At 46.6% G+C, this 21,058-nt stretch overlaps 1 protein-coding gene across 1 annotated transcript in view; it reads left to right on the top strand.

The window, feature by feature from the left end:
* LOC311146863 (laminin subunit alpha-3-like) overlaps nt 1-21,058 on the top strand; it is a 101,392-nt gene that overhangs the window by 60,292 nt on the left and 20,042 nt on the right. Inside the window, exons 18-39 of the mRNA XM_084183478.1 lie at nt 824-923; nt 2,775-2,827; nt 3,069-3,174; nt 3,477-3,576; nt 3,830-3,986; nt 4,912-5,047; nt 5,784-5,926; nt 6,053-6,156; nt 6,401-6,557; nt 6,777-6,940; nt 7,146-7,254; nt 7,450-7,547; nt 9,052-9,253; nt 9,533-9,659; nt 10,817-10,956; nt 11,766-11,881; nt 12,053-12,264; nt 12,343-12,547; nt 13,870-14,014; nt 14,390-14,530; nt 14,896-15,057; nt 15,825-15,926. Of these exons, the coding sequence (XP_084039604.1) occupies nt 824-923; nt 2,775-2,827; nt 3,069-3,174; nt 3,477-3,576; nt 3,830-3,986; nt 4,912-5,047; nt 5,784-5,926; nt 6,053-6,156; nt 6,401-6,557; nt 6,777-6,940; nt 7,146-7,254; nt 7,450-7,547; nt 9,052-9,253; nt 9,533-9,659; nt 10,817-10,956; nt 11,766-11,881; nt 12,053-12,264; nt 12,343-12,547; nt 13,870-14,014; nt 14,390-14,530; nt 14,896-15,057; nt 15,825-15,926 (2,979 nt within the window). The remainder of the gene's footprint in view (nt 1-823; nt 924-2,774; nt 2,828-3,068; nt 3,175-3,476; nt 3,577-3,829; nt 3,987-4,911; nt 5,048-5,783; nt 5,927-6,052; nt 6,157-6,400; nt 6,558-6,776; nt 6,941-7,145; nt 7,255-7,449; nt 7,548-9,051; nt 9,254-9,532; nt 9,660-10,816; nt 10,957-11,765; nt 11,882-12,052; nt 12,265-12,342; nt 12,548-13,869; nt 14,015-14,389; nt 14,531-14,895; nt 15,058-15,824; nt 15,927-21,058) is intronic.

Here is a 21,058-nt window from a genome sequence, read left to right as displayed (position 1 = left end):
TATATCTGATAACAGTATTGCCAAACCCTGTATCCGGTAATGTTTACAAGGATGTGTTTTTTTTAGTGCCCGCTGGAAATGACAATTAACTGTAATCAAAGAGGAAAAGCAACTTCCTTCCATAAAAAAAAAAAAAAACTAAACACGGCCCGGCTGTATCAATGCTCCAGAAACGCAGGATTTCCAGAAGCTGATTTGACCCTTTTTCTTCTTTGGGGGTTTGCTTTGTGTGAAATGTTTAGTTGGAAAGAAAACATCATTAACATTGTGAATAGTTTTTGAAACGTGTTACACAATTGGAACCATTGGATTTAGGTTAAGCGTTAAGGGTTTTGTTCCACATTAAAGCTACTTTTTAAACAGTGCTCGTCAATATGCTGTAAGTAAGTAAATAGCCTTGTCTGAGCCAGAACAGCCCATAGGATTGGAGCCTAGCTTGATACACAAGTACACTGGCCTGGACAGGACACTAGTCTGTGGCAGGGCCTTACACCAATCCGTCTCCTTAATGCTGAGTACCAAGCCAATGCTGTGTCTGCATGTGATGCTGAGTCAAATATCCATCTCTAAATCATTCCAATCTGTCTGCTTCATAACATACTGTTCCTGAGGCACCTCCAGTGCCAAAAGAAGGGACTGTTAGATTGTCTATGAGGGAAAAGCTTACTTGACATTTGCTGGCATTTGCGTTGACTCTTTTCTTCATTACTGTCTGTCTGTCTGTCTGTCTGTCTGTCTGTCTGTCTGTCTGTCTGTCTGTCTGTCTGTCTGTCTGTCTGTCTGTCTGTCTGTCTGTCTGTCTATGTGGGTCGTCCTGACACAGGGTTCCTGTGGCTGCCTGCCCAACGTGGAGGGAACACTGTGTGACATGTGTAAACCTCTCTACTGGAATCTGGCGACAGAGAACCCCAGCGGCTGTATAGGTGGGTGACCTACATATGACCCTAACCGACTAAAGCCTCGTCCCATTCTATGTGTTGTAGACCGTTTTTCTGTCGTTCATGAATAGAAGAGTTGGCTACAGCACATATGGTACGGAACGAGGGGCTAACATTACTTTATGGATATCTGCAGTATCAGACTACAGAAATTCTGATGTAAAATCAATATTTTATCCATCGCTAATTAGTCTGTTGGAAAATGACAATTTGATATACTTGGTAACAGTACAGGGTTTCTATGAGTTTCCCAGTCTGTTAAAACCTGAAAAGAAAGAAAAAGAGAGAAAAAAACTCCAATCCTCCCTCCAGAAATCTGGGTTGCACTGCACACCTGCGTGTGGAGAATGCAGCAATCAGCAGTGTTTTCAGCAGTATTAGATAACTGGTGTTATTAAACCTGCGGAGGCGCTGACATCAGAAACCACTCTGCCTCTTCATCCAGGTGACGTGGCAGCTTGTTCATGTCAGCAACAACTCTGTCTTTCTGTCCCTCCTAAGAATGTTTTGGGAAAACATGTTAACACCGAGCGCTCAAGGGAAAAGTGTGCTTCTCTTCTCTCGATGTGGTGCTGTGTTAACAGCAGTGTCTCTGAAACGTTGTGGTTCCATGAGGTAAATGCTATTTGATTGGAAAGGAGTACATCTTTGCCAGTGCAACAATAACCTCCCAGTCAAATAAAATAAAATAAAAATGTATTTGTCACATGCAACGAATACAACAGGTGTAGACCTTACCGTGAAATGCTTACTTACAATCCCTTAACCAACAATGCAGTTGAAGAAATAGAGTTAAGAAAATATTTACTAAATAAACTAAAGTACCATTTTTTATAAAAAGTAACACAATAAAATAACAATAACGAGGCTATATACAGGGGGTACCGGTACCGAGTCAATGTGTGGGGTTACAGGTTTGTCAAGGGAATTTGTACATAGGGGTAATGTGACTGCATAGATAGTAAACAGCGAGTAGCAGCAGTGTAAAAACAAAGGGTGGGGGGGGGGGTCAATGTAAATAGTCCAGTTGGCCATTTGATTAATTGTTCAGCAGTTTTATGGCTTGGGGGTAGAAGCTGTATGTAAATAGTCCAGTTGGCCATTTGATTAATTGTTCAGCAGTTTTATGGCTTGGGGGTAGAAGCTGTTAAGGAGAAGTGGGATTGTGGGATACAGATGTCGGTTGAATGGGAAAAAAAGAAAAGGAGAATACCCCTTGCTTAAAAAGATATGTGCCCTAAAATCACCTCCCCCATCCTCATAATTCTACCATGTACAGAACTGACTCTCTCCTCAACCAGCCAGTGAGTGCAGTGTAGGAACAGCCGCAGGCTTTGTCCAGAGACCTGGCTAAAGTTACAGCTCTGCTCTGCAGCAAGAATGTTATCACCACCGCCTGCCTGCTGCTAGGAGATATATGGATGGAGGGAAGAAAGAAGAGCTTTTAATATTCCAGAAATTCCTCAGGTTTTAATGTGGCTGAATAGATACTGAGGGTTGTTCTCTGACGGAAAGAGAGAGCAGTGGCTCCCCTGGTCCTTTGATGTGGAAATGTGCAGCTCAGAAGATTGGCGTTTTTTGTTGCTTCTGTTTTTCACCCATGAAAGTGGTAGAATCCTGTAATCAGCGTCTATTCTCTCCATCTCTCTCTGCCCCCCCCCTCTCTATCTCTCTCTCACTCTTCGTCTTCCCTTTTACAGTGTTTGTTATTCTATCATTTCTCTGCTTTTGCGTTATTGTATTGTCATTGCATCACTGAATAATGAGTGACTCATTAGTTTCAAGTTGTATTATAGAGCAGACTTTCTCACTTTATACTTCCTATCTCTCTCCCAGAGTGTCGCTGTGACGTCAAAGGCACCCTGAGTGGGGTAGGAGAGTGTCAACAGGTGTGTCTGTCTACCTCTGTCTGTTCAAACTCTACTGCCTTATGATGCTGATACCTTATGTCCAGCACACCAGTACTAACTAATGGTAAATCATTTAACCATAAATGACTTACTGTTTAATTAGGAGGTCCATTTGTCTTGGATATATTCCTTTATTACGCTACTAAATCACAATTTACTTGGTAACATTAATCTATCACTAGCAGCTCCCCATTAACTGCAACATTATCTCCTATTGTAGAAAAGTGGCCAGTGTTACTGCAAGCCCAATGCGTGCAGCCATGCCTGTGACACATGCAAGGAGGGCTACTACCTGCTGCAGAAGAGGAACTATTTTGGCTGTCAAGGTGAGTCAGCTGACCCAACATGAACCAGACTGGCTTCCTATGAACACACAACCTTTATCTTATCCATCTAACTAATGTGTTGAGACTCAGCCTCTGGACATTTCACAGTGCAAGGTGTGCCTTTTTATCCTAAGACCGTCTCACTTGACCAAACAAGTGTTGTTTGGTCAAGTTGTTTGAGTAATGGATACGTAATTAACATGTACCGTAGCAAACCTCGAGTCACGGCTTGACCGGCTTGATCAGTTATGGTTGTGTTTTAATCAGAAAGACCTCATTGACCTGCTGCCTCTCTCTGATAGGCTGCCAGTGTGATGCGGGGGGGGCCATAGGCAGAGGGTGTGATGAGATATCTGGACAGTGCCAGTGTCGGAAGAACGTAGTGGGCCGCACCTGCACTGAGTAAGGACTGACTGAAACTAAACACACAATGACATGTTTTATTGCTGCTCAAGTTCTCACATGAATTGGAGCAAATGTTGTTAAATACTGAGGAATGGCAAGAAACAAACAGAAAATCCTAAAACCTAAGAGATTTCATGCATTCTAAATGCATTCTAAATCAAGACTGCCATGATTTATGTTCCAAACATATGAAACATTCTTACTTTCTCTCCTTCCACCCCTTCTCGCCACTCCTGTCTGACCATACCAGGCCAGCACCTAACTACTACTTCCCCAGCCTGCACCACCTGAGGTATGAGGTGGAGGATGGCATCACCCCCAACGCCAGGCCCGTACGCTTTGGCTACGACCCCCAGGAGTTCCCAGGATTCAGCTGGAGAGGTTACGCCATCATGTCCCCAGCGCAGGTAAGACACATGATGATATTGATAGGTGGACCTTAAATCTGTGCCTGCCTGACCTGCCTGACATCTCACTTTTTTAGTAGTGGCTTTTTTCCTTCTGCTCGAAGCCTAATTTTTGGTGTACATTCTTTGTAGAAGTGTTAGATGCTTCTACAAGCATTTCTTATAATGAATATGCTTGGTGCTTCCTTGGTGAATGTGTTCAGTCTGGTGGTAGTGGATGGTGTTGGGTTTTGTGGTGATTGTTGTGGTGATAGTGTTTTTCTTTTGAGTGTGTTGTTGGCTGTAGCTCTCTAAAGTAGCAGGCCACTCTTCCAGTCAGTCCTAACCCTGGGTGTGTCTGAAAAGGCACCCTCCCTATATAGTGCACTGCGTTTGACAAGGCTCTGGTCAAACGTAGTGCACTATATAGGGAATAAGGTGCCACCCCTGTTTCTCCTCAGCCAGAGGTGATCCTATCGTTAGCTGTGGGTTTCCCCGGCCCCTTCCACATAATGGTTCGCTACGTCACCCTTACCCCCCTCAGGCCCACACAGGGGCGGCGGCACAGGGGACGAGTCCGAGCCAGGATTTTGGTGGTGGACGAGCCTGATTTTCACTCTTGCTGTGACTGTAAGTGATGGGGTGTTTCCCCTCTGCTGCCTGGCTAGCTCGGCTATAGCCTGATCCCGGATCTGTTTGTGCTGTCTTGCCTACTCTTGTGGTCATGGGACCAGGCTAGCTCTGCTCTCCTCTGTTGATCAGCTTACTGCTTCCTCTTCCCTTTCTAACCCCCTTCTATCCCTCTACCTGTCTACCAGCATGGCCTTCTAGTCTACTAACTGTATAACAGTACCCCCCCCCCCCCCCCCCCCCCGACCATCACCACCATCCTGCAACCCCCCCCCCCCCTCCATCAGCTGTGTCTGTCTAACTCCTGTCCCTGCAGAGTGAAGTGAGAGTAACAGTGCATGTGGACGAGGCAAGGCGATCCTTGTTCCGACTTGTCCTGCGGTACGCTAATCCCAGCAGCCAGGACAGTGTGACTGGTAGTGTAACAGCTACCTATGCCCGAGGTGGCCAAGGTAAGGCTGCCTCTCTAACTCCTGCTTCACACATCATCATATTCATCTCCTAACAATCAAACAGAAAGAGTTTTATCTCTCATACACCCCTCAAAAACACGGATACATGGATACATTTACAGTATAGGCTGTAAAAGTGTTTGAGCTTTCATTCAAGTCTTTCCTTGATCCTTGATCCTTGATCTTTTGTTTGGCAATACATTACTAAAGGGATGGGCAACTTGAGTCCTTGGGGGCCGGAGTGGTGTCACACTTTTTCCCCATCCCTAGCAAACATAGCTGATTAAACTAATTGCACGTTCTAATCTGAAGATTAGTATTAGTTGATTATTGGAGTCAGGTGAGTTAGCTGGGACATTGACAAAAGTGTGACACCAATCAGGCCTCTGAGGACTGGCATTGCCTATCCCTGCATTACTACCTTGAAATGGCATGGGGTGCCTAATCACACCATTGATGATATACCTCGGGCCCTCCCCAGACGTTCCACATTTTAGTTTTTTACCCTAAACTAGCACACCTGATTCAATTAGTCAAAATCTTGGTGATTAGTTAACTAATTGAATCAGGTGTGCCCGAGGAGAGAGTTGGGAAACCCTGCCTTCAACTACATGAATACATGTCAACCTGTGTGCTGGTAGCTGTAAGGTGTTGCTGTATTTAGCTGTATCCTGATTGGTTGATTGATTGATTGATTGAATTATTAATTCATTGATTGGTTGATTGTATCCTGCAGGGTCAGGTCAGAGTAAAGAGGTGGTGTTTCCTTATAGCTCCTCCCCTGCCTACCTCACAGTCCCTGGGGACGGCTTCGCTGAGCCCTTCACACTGACCCCTGGGAAATGGATCATACGCATCCGGGCAGAGGGCCTTCTACTGGTGAGGCCAGGATTATTAGTCTGATAACATCTGTCAGTGACCGAAGAGAAAAAAAGGATGCAAAAAGGTAGAGGAATAGGTCATAAATGTGTTCTTCTCTCTCTCTGCTCTCCACCGCCCTCCCAGGACTACTTGGTGCTGCTGCCCAGTGATTACTACGAGGCTCCCCTCCTCCAGGAGAAGATCACCCAGCCCTGCACGTACACATTCACCGCAGACAGAGACACAAAGTAATCCCTGTGTTCCCCAAATGCTCTTTACCATGCCATACTGTTCTGTCATGTGCAGGTTGGCCCCAGACAGTGTACCTGTTCAATGTATGGACTGTACATATATGTACATGTATACTGTGACCGCTGTTGTGTTCATCTCCCCTGTGTTTTCCTATAGTCTGTGCAAGTTTGTTTTGTTTAAATGCATGTTATCCCCAGACTCTGACCACTGTTGTGTCTGTCCCTCCCTCCCTCCCTCCAGCTGTCTGCTTTATAAGCACGTGGCGATGAACAGGTTCAGCTCTGTGCTGGGCTCTCAGGGCCAGTTCTCCAGCCAGAGGAGACGCAGGAGGAGACAGGCCCGCGTCCGCCGGCCAACTCCAGACCACCCCGAGATGGCCTCTCTCACCAGGAGACAGGTGGGTCTAGGTCTGGGGCTCTGCTAAGGCCTCGCTCACATACGCACGCACAATCAAACACACACACACACTCAGATGCGCTCACAAACATAGTTTATTGCCTCTGATTGTGATGGTTTATGGCTAAAAGTAAGTATTTTATAGTTTGCCAGTAAATGCATAGTGTGACTCTGAGACGCTGCATCTGAGCTCCCCCTTGTCTGTGTGTGTGTCCTTTAGGCCCAGTTACAGCTGAGCCTGCGTGTGTCTCGACCCGGTCCCTACATCCTGTTCCTGGAATATGCCAGCGAGGTAGACATGATCCAGAACGTCAACCTCATCCTTACTGGCCAATCAGAGAGCCATATCCAGGCCAGAGCCAACATCTACAGCTGCCAATACAGGTTTGTGTGTGTACTGTATGTTTGGTGAGAGTGCAATGTTTAATTCCTGTCCTTCTTCAATAGTGTTTATATAGTTTGTACTCGAGAGGCAGTGTTGGCAAGTCATTTGTGTGCATTTTGTGTAATAAACCTGTTTTAATGCAGCTCTCCAGCTCTATAATGAAATTGATCATTGAGGGTGTTTACCCAATACTTGTCCTTGCAGCTTCCTTTGTCGGAGTGTGGCGGTTGACGGAACTAATCGTGTTGCAGTGTTCCAGCTTACCCACAAGGCTGTGCTTCTTCTCCAGACCTCCACAGCATCAATGCTGCTGGTGAGAAAGAACCCTTTTATTCCATTGCATAACAGTAAGATCCTCACGTATGCAACCTCTTCTGCTTTGTCGTCCTTTTTTATATTGTAGTGTGGAGGGTAGCGACTACCGATACCTACTGTATATAAGTGAGTTTATGTTAAAATGAAATACTTCTATTTCCTGTCGCCGTTTTGACTTTCTATTTCTCTCTAGTATAAAGTGTATGCAGTGCCTGCGGAGGAGTTCTCCATGGAGTATCTGGACCCCAAGGTGCTCTGTGTCTCTGTCCATGGGCGCTTCACTGAGGACCGGTAAGCCATTTGACCTAATAATACTATGTTGTAATGCCAGGAGACTTCTTCAAACACTCTCTAAAATAGACAGCTGGTGCTTTTGACAACTAGTAATCAGCAGCAATGAGCAAACAGGGCAGTAATAGTAGTGGCTGTATTTTACAGGTAGAGGGCTTGTTGTGCAATCAGTAGCATTGTCTCTGGGGGTAGATGCTAGCTGTTGTTGTGGGGATACTTACCTTCCACACATCTGTTTTCCAGGTGTGATTCCATGCATTCCTCAGCCAGGGGCCAGGGTCACTTACTTGAGGCTGTCTGATCTCTAGGCCAACCTCTCCTCTCTGCTCCACCTAGCACACCTGGGTTCAACTAGTACTTGTTTCCTTCCAAATACTTAAAGCTGGGCTTGATTGAGCTTGCCTGACGCAATGGAACCAATGGAATAGTCTGAAAAGTGCTAATTTGTACTCTGGGCAGGCATAATCAAACCTTCAAAGTATATGAAACAAAACAAATCATATTTGAACCCAGGTCTGACAGCCAGTGACCACGCCAGAATTTACTGCCATGGTTGCTGCTGATGACTAGCTGTCAGCAGCACCAGTCCTGTTATTATACAGCTGGTTTTTACAGGCTGTTTTTCCACCACTTTCAGTGTAAACTGACTGCCTGCCTGGCTCCACTATTATTGAAGGCAATGAGCAAGTTCATATCTCACGGAAAATAAGCTGTGAAAGTGAAGGAAAACCCCTCTTGTCAAGACATTTGAAGTTGTTTGATGGTGATGGTTTATGCACATTACAAAAGGCCTTTCCTTTCATGTTGTTCTGCTGTTTCCACAAAACAAAATGAGGAGGGAATGCATGAACAGATCAGCCCCAGATCAGCCTTACAAAACAAATAGCTTGTCATGTGTTGATTGATAAGGACTTAAAACTGAGAAAAGCAAGAGTGAGGTTTTGACACGCATGACTGTAAGTTGCTTTGGATAAAAGCGTCTGCTAAATGGCTTATTATTATAATTATATTATTGACTCAGAGGGATGTGTTTTTGAGACTGTGAAATTAGTCTTTGTTAGTCAGTGAGAGAGGATGAAAGGGAACGAGAAAGAGAGAAAGCGAGAGTTAAGGGGGTTAAGATCAAGTCTGAGGGCATAGGGGATTGAGGTTTGCTCCACTCAAGAAAGTGTGTGTGTGTGTGTGTGTGTGTGTGTAATTTAGGGGTTTCTATACATTGATGAGAGAGAATGTGATAGTTATAGGATGTCTGCATATGAAAACTGTTTACTCCAGATTTCACAGGTCACAACCTTTATGTGGTCACTGCCCCTACTAATAACCAGTCACATTGTTTCCCGGTAGTGCTTAGCAAACACTTCAGAAGCCCCCAGAAGCTGCTTCTGAAATGGACCCTGGTCAAATGTAGTGCACTATATTTAGGGAATAAGGGGCCATTTCAGACGCACCAACCTTCACCTCTGTTCCCCCTTTCTTCCCTCCTTCCATCCCTCCCTCCATCCAGTCAGTACTGTGTTCCGAGCCAGTACGACAGGCCCTCCTCAGCGCTGGTTCTGGACGCAGCTCGGGACGGGCACCCCTCCTCCCCCCGGCTCGTCCCCCAGCAGAGGGAGAGTGAGGAGTGGAGACGAAGACGACAGTCAGGGGCTGGGGGCTTCCCTTTCCCTGGAGCCCAGAGTGAAGGGGTACTACTCAAATCTCCCCAGGTACATGCATGGAGATGGCCCACATAATGATGCTGCTTGGAGTGGGACCATGGAAAGCATGTGGGGCTTGAGACATGAAGCCCTCAGCTTCACTAACATTAATGGCAGTAACATCTCTATGGCTACAGTATATAGTTAATGAGCACGTTTTTAAGTGATGCAAAGCACATTCCTGTGGAAACAGACAACAAAATCGAATCTCATCTTTTATCTTATATCTGTGGTGTTTACAGATTTCTCAACATGTTGTGTTCTTTCTCTGTTACTCTATTCCTCCAGACAGAGATCCGTTTCAGTGCCAGGGTGCCAACTCCTGGCAGGTATGTGTTTGTGGTCCACTACTGTCAACCTGAACACACCACCTTCCCTGTGGAGGTACAGGTGGATGCCGGACGCACCTGGGCCGGTGAGTTTGGTGCGAAATGTAGGTGTATAAAGAGGTTGGTCCAGATTGATATGGTTGGATAGAGAGTGTATATGATCCAGGCCCTTACTGACCCCGACGTCACCGTCCTAGATGTAATGAAATGGACATCTACTCAAAGAATGAATGTGATTATCAATTGTCATGAACATAGTAGCTAGTTCCATGTTCTATGGTAGTATGCTCTGGGAGAGCCTTTTTTTTTGTTTTGTTTTTTTCTCAACACTTTTTTTGTTGTTGTTTTATTTTTACTTTTTTTGTTAAAAATAAATGCACTGTTGGTTAAGGGCTGTAAGTAAGCATTTCACTGTAATGTCTGCACCTGTTGTATTCGGCGCATGTGGCCAATAAAATTTGATTTGATTTGATGTGTTTTGGGGGGTTCTAGTGGTCCCTTTTAAGAGTAGATTAGGTATCTGACTCGCGCTCCACATGACAAGATTATTAAAGGCCTCAGACGCACTTCATCTGATAGGGAAGGATAACAGTGTGGCACAACTGATGTCTCCTCCTCTCTCTCCACCCCTCTCTCTCCTCTCTCTCTCCTCCCCTCTCTCACCTCACCTCCCCTTTGTCAACTCCCCTCTTTCTGCTCCCTCCCCTCTCTCACCCTCCCCTCTCACCTCCCCTTTGTCAACTCCCCTCTCTCACCTCCCCTCTCTCTCCTCTCCTCTCTCTCCTCTCCTCTCCTCTCCTCTCCTCTCCTCTCCTCTCCTCTCCTCTCCTCTCCTCTCCTCTCCTCTCCTCTCTATCCTCCCCTCTCTCTCCTCCCCCCTCTATCCTCCTCTCTCACCTCCCCTTTGTCAACTCCCCCCTTCTCCTCCTCCCCTCTCTCTCCTCCCCTCTCTCCTCCCTCCCCTCTCTCCTCCCCTCTCCTCCCCTCTCTCTGCTCCTGTCTCCTCCCCTCTCTATACCCGCTTCCCTCTTTTTACTCCTTACTACACCTGCTCCACCCGCTTAACCCCCCCTCTCATCGCTCTTTCTCCTCCCCTCCTTCTACTCCTTGCTCTCTCCCCTCCCCTCTGTCCTCCTCCCAATCTCCCCCTTCTCTCTCTATCCACCCCCAATCCCCCCCCCCTCCTCTATGTCTACTCCTCCTTACCCCCTGCTGCACCCCCACCTCCCTCTCTCTACCCCAGGCTCTGTGAATGCCTCTTTCTGCCCGGGCGTCTCCTGCTGCAGGGAGGTGGTCATCGCTGAGAGGCGCATCGCTCTGGACCTTCCCCAGCAAGACATGGCCATCTCTCTCAAGGTTCCACCCGGGAAGACCCTCACTCTGGTCAGTTTTTTTCATGTCAGTCAGTCACTATTACTCTATCAATTAGCCTACTTACAGTTGATCATCATTGCCCATAATGTAAGGAGGAGAACAGACCTTCCTGGATTCAGGAAAACCTTCGCTCTAGGCCTATGTAGTTATGCCTGTAGTGTAATTCAGGAACATTTAGGAGCCAAGAATCTAGGCCTAGGGTATGCTGTATTAGACTTTTACCAGGTTTGCACGGTGCTGCTCTCTTGCCTCCGTGTTTTATCATGTCCCAAACAACTACTAAACAATCAGGGGCCTGTATTCTACCTGGCAACCCCCCACTCCGGCCAATTAGAGCTAAGCTCTCAAACCCAGTAAGACAGTGAAGCATACAGCTAAATTTGTATTTGCTGTAGGCTGTTTATTATAGCATAATTAACATACCCCACCGGGGTTGGGCTCAATTCCATTTACATTTCAGTCAATTCAGAAAGTAAACCAAATTCCAGTTCCAAATGTTCCTTATTTAAAAGCATTGAAAATAATTGGAATTGGAATTTCAGTGTACTTCCTGAATTGACTGGAATTTAAATGGAATTGACCTCAACCCTGTACCCCACATAGTGTCCCACTGCAGATGAGACCAACCACAAAACAGCTCAACGTATCACTGAAATACCCTGTCTTTTGTGTGCTTTTATCAATTTTGTCATTGTTAAATCTGTCAGATAAAACCGTTTCTTAAGCTATGATAAGTATCAAAGTGGGCGTTTCTGAGAGAGATAAGCCTACAACATTATCGTTTGGTTTTGAAGGTTTGTTTTGTACCACTTCTTCAGGATTATATCTTGGTGGTTCCTGACGATAGTTACACCCCTGATCTCCTGAAAGAGAAGCCGTTTGATAAGTCATCTGATTTCACCAGGCAGTGTGGAGGACAAAGCTTTTATATAGAGTGAGTATTCAGTTCAGTGACTTTGACCTAGCATAACAAAGCTGTATTTCTTTAATTAATTTTTTAAGGGAGTAGTTTTTAATGTGTGGATGTAAAAACGATCAATACTCAGAGAATTTCATAACTACTTTATTTGACTGACCCTTGAATGTTCTCTTCCTGTTCCCACAGCCCCAGAACGTCCTCCCAGTTCTGCAGAGACTCGGCCCGCTCCCTGGTAGCAGCCTATAGTGACGGGGCCCTGCCCTGCTACTGTGACAAGTCAGGGGCCACGGGGCCCACCTGTAACCCTGTAGGGGGCCAGTGTCCCTGTAGGCCCCATGTCATCGGTCGGCAGTGTACACGATGTGCCACAGGATACTATGGCTTCCCCTACTGCAGACGTAAGTAGATTTCAGTTACTAAAATGTCAAACACGCATTGTTTCCTACCCTAACCTTTCTTTATCTTCTCCCTCCCAGCGTGTGAGTGTGGCCAGCGGCTGTGCCACGAGGTGACAGGTCAGTGTATCTGCCCGCCCCAGACAGTGAAGCCAGCCTGTGACGTGTGTGAGAGCCAGACGTTCAGCTACCACCCTCTAGTGGGCTGTGATGGCTGTGACTGCTCGCCCAACGGAGTCAGGCCCAACGCAGGAAGAGACTGTGACCGTGACACGGGACAGTGCACGTGAGTAGAGCTCTGTGTAGACTATACCCACATAACAAATTCTACAGTTTACTATAGAATACTACAGTACATACTATAGAATTCAGTAGTAAACTGTAATATACTGTAGAATACTATACTACACACTGTAGTATCCCTCAATCATGTGTAGTACTTAGTATATAATGGTGTAGTATACTGTAGAATACTATAGTAAATACTACAATATTATTCACATAAAAAAAACAATGTAGTAAATACTACAGACATGTCAGCCAAAACACTACAGTCGGCAAAAACATATATATTTTTAACTATAGTAAATACTACAGTATTTCATTAGCATATACCGTGCCCATTCCCCTCACCCATGTCCCAACTTGTGCCACCCATATGTGAGAAACCTACATGCCAAGTATAGACCATATATTGTGTTCCCTATGGTTATAGATCTGAACTTTCCGTTCAGAACCTAGTCCTACCTACCTACAGGTTATGGAAAATTTGCTGTAGGTTTCCTAAAGGAGAAAGCCCCCCAATTCTATGTCAAATATAATAAAACAAAAACACTTTAGTAAATACTACAGTAATGTCCCCAAAAACACTACAGTAAATGCTACCGTATACTACTGTCAACAAAAACACTATAGTATATACTACTCTTTTTTTACTACAGTATTTATACTATAGTAAACTGTAAATACTATAGTATACTGCAATAAAGTCAGCAAATACACTACAGGGAATAATATAGTATTTATACCATAGTATACTATAGTATTTTTTCATGTGGGTTGATTGTTGTTTTCTCATTTTGCGATTGTGCTGGAAGCCCTGTTACCATAGCGAGAGTATGATTTCTTTGAATTTTCATTGTTGCACATAAAATACGGTAAAAACACCATGAAATCAGTTGATTTTGGAAATCTGTTCTCGAGTATTCCCACGCGTAATAGGGAGACAAGTCATCATATACAAATATAAGCAAGATTTGAAATGATTATATATTTTTCAAATATTTTATCTGTTTGGGCTTCTTGCGGTCTACAAATTATTTGTAATTATGTTCCGGCCCCCAGACCATCCGCTCAAGAAAAAATCATCCCTTGGCTGAATCTAGTTGATGATCCTTGGTAAACACTATAGTATTTTTTTATGTAGGAAACACGACATAAGGTAAAGGTTGTGGAGTTTTGAATGAGATAACACATTTTAGATTCTCTGTATTTTTAGCACCTTTCCTCTTATAAGCATGGCCAGTAGCTGAATATTTGAACATGCTGTGGATGAGATTTCCAGGCACAATCATGTTAATTGTATGTCTATGCTCTGTGTGTGTGAAGGTGTAAGCCCAGGATCGGGGGGCGGCAGTGTGACCAGTGTGCTGCAGGGTTCTACAGGTTCCCAGAGTGTGTCCCATGTAACTGTAACCAGGGAGGGGTCACACCAGATGTATGTCACCCAGACACAGGACAGTGCCTCTGCAAGGTGACTTAAAGTGCTGTATGCTTTTAAACAAGAAATAATATTAGTAGGATCATCTACATTAAGTGTACATTCGCAAATAGTGTGTTAAATCTACGTCTTTAACATGTCGACCAGACTTTTTCAGGGTCGATCATCTAATTTAGCCTCAAATAGTCTCTTCTGTAAAAAAGAAAACATGCCTGAGGGCTTCTGAAGTGTTTCACTACCGGGAAACAATGTGACTGGTTATTAGTAGGGGCAGTGACCAGATAAAGGTTGTGACCTGTGAAATCTGGAGTAAACAGTAAGCAGCCGTATGTCCTGTTGTTGTAGAGGAACGTGCAGGTTGTCCGCTGTGATGCCTCTAGATAATGTTTGTTGTTCCTGTTGTTGTAGAGGAACGTGCAGGGTGTCCGCTGTGATGCCTGTAGAGACGGGTCCTTCCACTTTGACCCCTCCCACCCCAGAGGCTGCATCAGCTGTTTCTGCTTTGGAGCCACCAACCAGTGCCAGAGCTCTGGCAAACGCAGGGGGAAGGTGTGTGCATTTGTGCATGCGTATGTGCTTGCGCGCGCGTGTGTATGTTTATATGTGTCTGAAGTTTTATAGGCATTTTCATTGACACATTCTTTCCGTGCCATAGAAATGTGAAATGAGTTGTAATTATACTGTACCTGTTCAGACACATGATCAAACCCTTATCTCGCCAAATTATTCACGTTGAAACAACCAAGATTCCATAGAGTGGATATACCCACAGCTTTGCCAAACCTGCGGAACATAACCCCATTGCACTCCATTGCACACAGCATGCTATTATATTAATATGTACATAATGGCATTTTACCAAACCATAGGCCTATAATATATAGTACAATCCTCTTTCCCTCCGCCTCCACTAGTTTATGGACATGCTTGGCTGGCGTCTGGAGTGGGCTGATCAGGAGGAGGTGGCATCAGTCCTCAACCCGTCCAGTAACACTGTGGTAGCAGACGTACAGGAGCTGCCTGGCACTACCCAGCTCCTCCACTGGGTAGCGCCACCATCCTACCTGGGAGACCGGGTGAGTCGAGAGTGGAACTTGAGAGGATGACATGTACTTTTGAATAGAATAGCGCATTTAAAAAAAGAGGACATGTTTCCGTAATATTTGGAAGGTCTTTTTAAAAAACATTTGATCAGTTGTTATTTAGCTGTGTATTCAGTGACAAGTACAGGAGAAGGCAGGGCTTCAAGCAGCTGCCATTGAGCCTAACTACCAGTGCTTTTAACAGTTCTACACTGTGTCCTGAACCAGTCCCAGTGACTCTGACTGATAGTCGGGGTTCAGGAGTAACTGATTGCATGTAATCAGTTACATGTAATCGGATTACAAAAAAACTGTAACTGTAATCAGTTATGTTACCAGCAAAAATATTGTAATCAGATTACAGATACTTTTGAAAAACTAGATTAGTTATTGGATTACTTTTGAATTCAGAAAGGATGTTTGCGAAAAAATACATGATGACACCTTTCTGTTTTCTCAATAACATTCAATTCAGCATTTAAAAAAGGTGTAAGTTTGTTAAATTTGTTCCAGCTGAGTGAGTCTGAACACAAGTCAGAGACCACTATAATAACACACCAAATGTGGATCCTTTTTGTCTTCTTCTAACATCTCTTAAGGGGAAAGTCATCCAAAAGTAATCAGATTATGTTACTGTGTTTGGGTAATCCAAAAGTTACGTTACTGATTATAATTTGGGACAGATACCTAGCAACTGTAACGGATTACATTTAGAAAGTAACCTACCCAACCCTGCTGATAGTATTCCGCTCCTGTCTCAGGTGTCGTCCTATGGGGGCTACCTCACCTACCAGGCTAAATCTTTTGGGATTCCCAGTGAGGGGATGTCGCTGATGCACCGCAGACCTGATGTCCTGCTTAGTGTACGTACAGTATGACACACTGTATCATCACTCACTGCTAATTATGACATCTCTCTAATTGGTGTATAAGTCATATACAGTACCAGTCAAAAGTTTGGACACACCTACTCATTCAAAGGTTTTTCTTTATTTTTACAATTTTCTACATTGTAGAATAATAGTGAAGACATCAAAACGATTAAATAACACACGTGGAATGATGTAGTAAGCAAAAAAGTGTTAAACAAATCAAAATATATTTTATATTTGAGATTCTTTAAATAGCCACCCTTTGCCTTGATGATAGCTTTGTACACTCATGGCATTCTCTCAACCAGCTTCACCTGGAATGCTTTTACAACAGTCTTGATGGAGTTCCCACATATGCTGAGCACTTGTTGGCTGCTTTTCCTTCACTCTGCGGTCTGACTCATCCCAATTGGGTGGAGGTCGGGGTATTGTGGAGGCCAGGTCATCTGATACAGCACTCCATCACTCTCCTTGGTAAATAGCCCTTACACCGCCTGAAGGTGTGTTGGGTCATTGTCCTGTTGAAAAACAAATGATAGTCCCACTAAGTCCAAACCAGATGGGATGGCGTATCACTGCAGAATGCAGTGGTAGCCATGCTGGTTAAGTGTGCCTTGAATTATGGTGGAAAATACACATGCGGAGATAATCTGTTCACCCACACCACGTCTCACAAAGACACAGCGGTTGGAACCAAAAATCTCCAATTTGGACTCCAGACCAAAGGACACATTTCCACCAGTCTAATGTCCATTGCTTGTGTTTCTTGGCCCAAGCAAGTCTCTTCTTCTTATTGGTGTCATTTAGTAGTGGTTTCTTTGCAGCAATTCAACCATGAAGGCCTGATTCACACAGTCTCTTCTGAACAGTTGATGTTGAGATGTGTCTGTTACTTGAACTCTGTGAAGCATTTATTTGGGCTGCAATTTCTGAGGCTGGTAACTCTAATGAACTTATCCTCTGCAGCAGAGGTAACTCTGGGTCTTCCATTCCTGTGGCGGTCCTCATGAGAGCCAGTTTCATCATAGCGCTTGATGGGTTTTACGACTGCACTTGAAACTTTCAAAGTTCTTGAAATGTTCCATATTGACTGAACTTAATGTCTTAAAGTAATGATGGACAGTTGTTTCTCTTTTCTTATTTGAGCTGTTCTTGCCATAATATGGACTTGGTATTTTACCAAATAGGGCTATCTTCTGTATACCACCCCTACCTTGTCACAACACAACTGATTGGCTCAAACACATTAAGTGTCATGGGCCTCTCACTCCACCGGGTTACCACCTTAATTTTCTTCCACTCTGCTCACCACTCTCTCTACTCAGCCTAACTAGCTCCACCTGTCCCTGCTCTGCTCTGCTCTAATTACTCTGCCAGCTGCGCTGCATTACCCACTACCTCTCCCAGTATTTAAGGCCCTGTCTTTCAGCTCTCCGGTGTCAGATCGTCTGCAAAGCTCACACCCGGAACCTGTTTGCTCGCGCTTCTGGCTCACCCTGGTTTTGTGACCCCGGACCTGCCTGTTTTTTGGATACTCTTCTGCCTCAGGAGATCCAGACCTGCTTCTGCCATTACGACTCCTGACTACTCTTCAATCCCGGTAACTCTGACCAGCCTTCTGCCTTGCTACTACGTATTTTGGATTTCCCTTGTACTGTACTGCTGCCTGGTTTCATTCCGCCCTGTTGTGTCTGTGTCTCCCCCCCCCAGGACTTCTGGACCACCCACCACCGGCTTCATAGGACGCATCGCTGCCACTGGGGGGGGCACAGACCCAGCGCATTGGACGGGATCCCTGTTACCCCTGGAGCCTTCATTCACTCCCTACTTCCCTTTTCCCTTAAGTTTAATAAACTTTCTGGTGTGACGCAATTGTGGTCCTCTGGTCGTCTGTCTGAACCGTGACAGTACGATCTGACCATTATGGACTCAGCGCACACTTTCCCCGACATGGAAACCGATGAGCATGAGCAGCAGTTCCAGCAGCAGCAACAACAACTCGCCATGATCATTCAACTCCTCACCAACCTTACCCCAGCCAGTCTGCCCACCAGCCCAGCCCCCGAGTTACCTGCCCCGGTCATTGCAGCCGCTGCTCCGGAACCCAAGATTGGAAACCCCGAGCGGTTCAACGGCGATTCAACCCAGGTCCGGCCATTCCTGACTAGCTGCCGACTTCAGTTCTCCTTGCAGCCAAGGACCTTCGCCACGGAGGGGGCTAAAGTTGGGTATGCCATCACTCACCTGACGGGCCGAGCTCGACTCTGGGGAACAGCAGAGTTCGAACGTCAAACCCCCGCATGTGCAACCTTCGACCTGTTTGCTGAGGAGATGCTGAAGGTGTTTGACCTGGATTCACCCACCGCAGAGGCGTCTCGTGAACTGTTCAGTATTCGACAAGGCAGACGTACAGTCGCAGACCATTCCATCGACTTCCGAACCCTGGCTAGACGAAGTTCTTGGAACACACCATCGTTGGTGGACGCGTTCTTCCATAGTTTGGCTGACTATATCAAGGACGAGTTGGTCTCCCATGAACTGCCTTCCACTCTTGATGAAGCCATCGCACTGACTGTCAGGATCGACAGAAGGATACAGACCCGTCGTCGTGAGAGGGGGCGCCAAGGTCCACCTACTACCGGCATTCGGAGAGATCCGACTGGGCTCCTGTCATCTACTGCCACTCACCCAGGTCAGCTTGATCAGTCTGAGCCTATGGAGATTGGGCGAGCCTCCCTCACTCCTGCAGAGCGCCAGCGCCGCTTCACCTCAAACCTCTGCCTCTATTGTGGAGGTGAGGGACATCGTGTGGTAACCTGCCCTTTAAAGGGCCGAAGCTCACCGGGCATAGGGGGAGTCCGGTTGAGTTCAATGACCATCCAGTCCTCCGACCGCAAACCCCTGCTGCAAGTTCACCTCCGCCTCTCTGACTCAACTCACACCCTGGCTGCTCTGGTGGATTCTGGCGCCGAAGCCAACATAATGGACATCAAGCTGGCACGCCAACTGGGACTGGAGAACCTCCGTTTGACACCTCCTATTCCTGCCCGGGCACTGGACGGACACTTACTCGGATCGGTCACTCATGTCACGGCCCCGGTCTCGATGGGTCTGTCCGGAAACCATCAAGAAACTATCCAGTTTCACCTGCTCCCCTCTCCAGGCCAACCCCTCATCCTGGGTTACCCATGGCTCCGCCGGCACAACCCTCAGCTCGACTGGGTGACCGGGGTGATCAGGGAGTGGGGAGAGGACTGCCACCGAACCTGCCTGCTTGCTGCCGCACTACCCCCTCGGCCAGTACCTACTAACTCCGCTCCTGACCTCTCCAATGTCCCAGAATGCTACCATGGTCTCAGAGAGGTGTTTAACAAAGCAAGAGCCACATCTCTGCCCCCTCACCGACCGTACGACTGTGCCATCGACCTCCTCCCTGGAACAGCTCCTCCAAAGGGTCGTCTTTATTCGTTGTCTGCTCCTGAAAGAAAGTCCATGGAGGACTACATCAATGGCTCTCTGTCCGCAGGATTAATCCGTTCATCTTCATCTCCTGCTGGTGCTGGCTTCTTCTTTGTGGGGAAGAAGGACGGATCTCTTCGCCCCTGCATCGACTACAGGGGACTCAACGACATCACAGTGAAAAACCGTTACCCTCTGCCTCTGCTCACCTCTGCTTTTGAGTTGCTCCAGGGAGCCACTGTTTTTACCAAGTTGGATCTCAGAAACGCTTACCACCTAGTGCGGATCCGGGAGGGAGATGAATGGAAAACCGCATTCAATACACCAACAGGCCACTACGAGTATCTGGTTATGCCTTTTGGCCTCACCAATGCTCCTGCTGTGTTCCAGGCTCTAGTGAATGATGTACTGCGGGACATGTTAAACAAGTTTGTCTTCGTTTACCTGGATGACATCTTAATCTACTCCAGAAACCTGTCTGAACACACCCGCCATGTCCAGCAAGTCCTTCATCGTCTTCTGGAGAATTCCCTCTACGCCAAGGCAGAGAAATGTGAGTTTCACGTCAAGACAGTGGCCTTCCTGGGGTACATAGTGGCAGAGGGAAGTATCCAAATGGATCCTGCCAAAGTATCAGCAGTCACTTCATGGCCTGTTCCGGAGAACAGAAAGAAGCTGCAACAGTTTCTGGGGTTTGCTAACTTCTATAGGAAGTTTATCCGGAACTACAGTACCGTTGCTGCCCCTCTCACTGCTCTAACCAGCACCAAGCAACCCTTCACCTGGACCCCAGCAGCCGACAAAGCCTTCAGTACCCTCAAGGTGAGGTTCACCTCCGCTCCCATCCTCCAGATGCCTGATGTGGACCGGCAATTCATTGTGGAGGTGGACGCCTCGGATGTGGGAGTTGGTGCTGTGATTTCTCAGTGGGCTGCGGAGGATAGGAAGCTCCATCCCTGTGCCTTTTTCTCACGTCGGTTGTCCCCCTCTGAGTGCAATTACGACATAGGGAACCGTGAGCTGCTGGCTGTGAAGCTTGCCTTGGAGGAGTGGCGTCACTGGCTGGAGGGGTCCACCATTCCATTTCTCGTTTGGACCGATCATAAGAACTTGGAGTACATCCGCACGGCCAAACGGTTGAACTCCAGGCAGTCCCGCTGGGCCCTGTTCTTCACCAGGTTTAATTTCACTCTGTCATACCGGCCTGGATCACGCAACACCAAGCCAGACGCCCTCTCCCGTCAATTCCAGAAGGATGACACCCCCTCCAAGGACCCTGTGTCGATTCTGCCAAGTCCCTGCATCGTTGCAGCTCTGACCTGGGCTGTTGAGGAACAGGTGCTGGAGGCTCTCCGTAACCAGCCAGGTCCCAGCACTTGCCCAGCTGACCGCCTTTTTGTCCCCGAAGACCTGAGGTCCCAGGTCGTTCAGTGGGGACATGACTCCCGCCTAGCTTGTCACCCTGGCTCCACCCGCACTTACAACCTGCTCGCCCAGAGGTTCTGGTGGCCCTCTCTGAGGAAGGATGTACGGGAATTCGTCCAAGCCTGCCCCATCTGCAACCAACACAAGTCGTCCTGCCAGCCCCCAGCCGGATTGCTGCAGCCCCTGCCTGTGCCCAGACGTCCCTGGTCTCACATCGCCCTTGACTTTGTCACGGGGCT

The sequence above is a fragment of the Coregonus lavaretus genome (assembly GCF_964263955.1).
Source record: "Coregonus lavaretus genome assembly, chromosome: 19".
NCBI lineage: Eukaryota > Metazoa > Chordata > Actinopteri > Salmoniformes > Salmonidae > Coregonus > Coregonus lavaretus.
The sequence above is the reverse complement of the archived record's forward strand: the minus strand, read 5'-3'. Positions and strand labels throughout refer to the sequence as shown.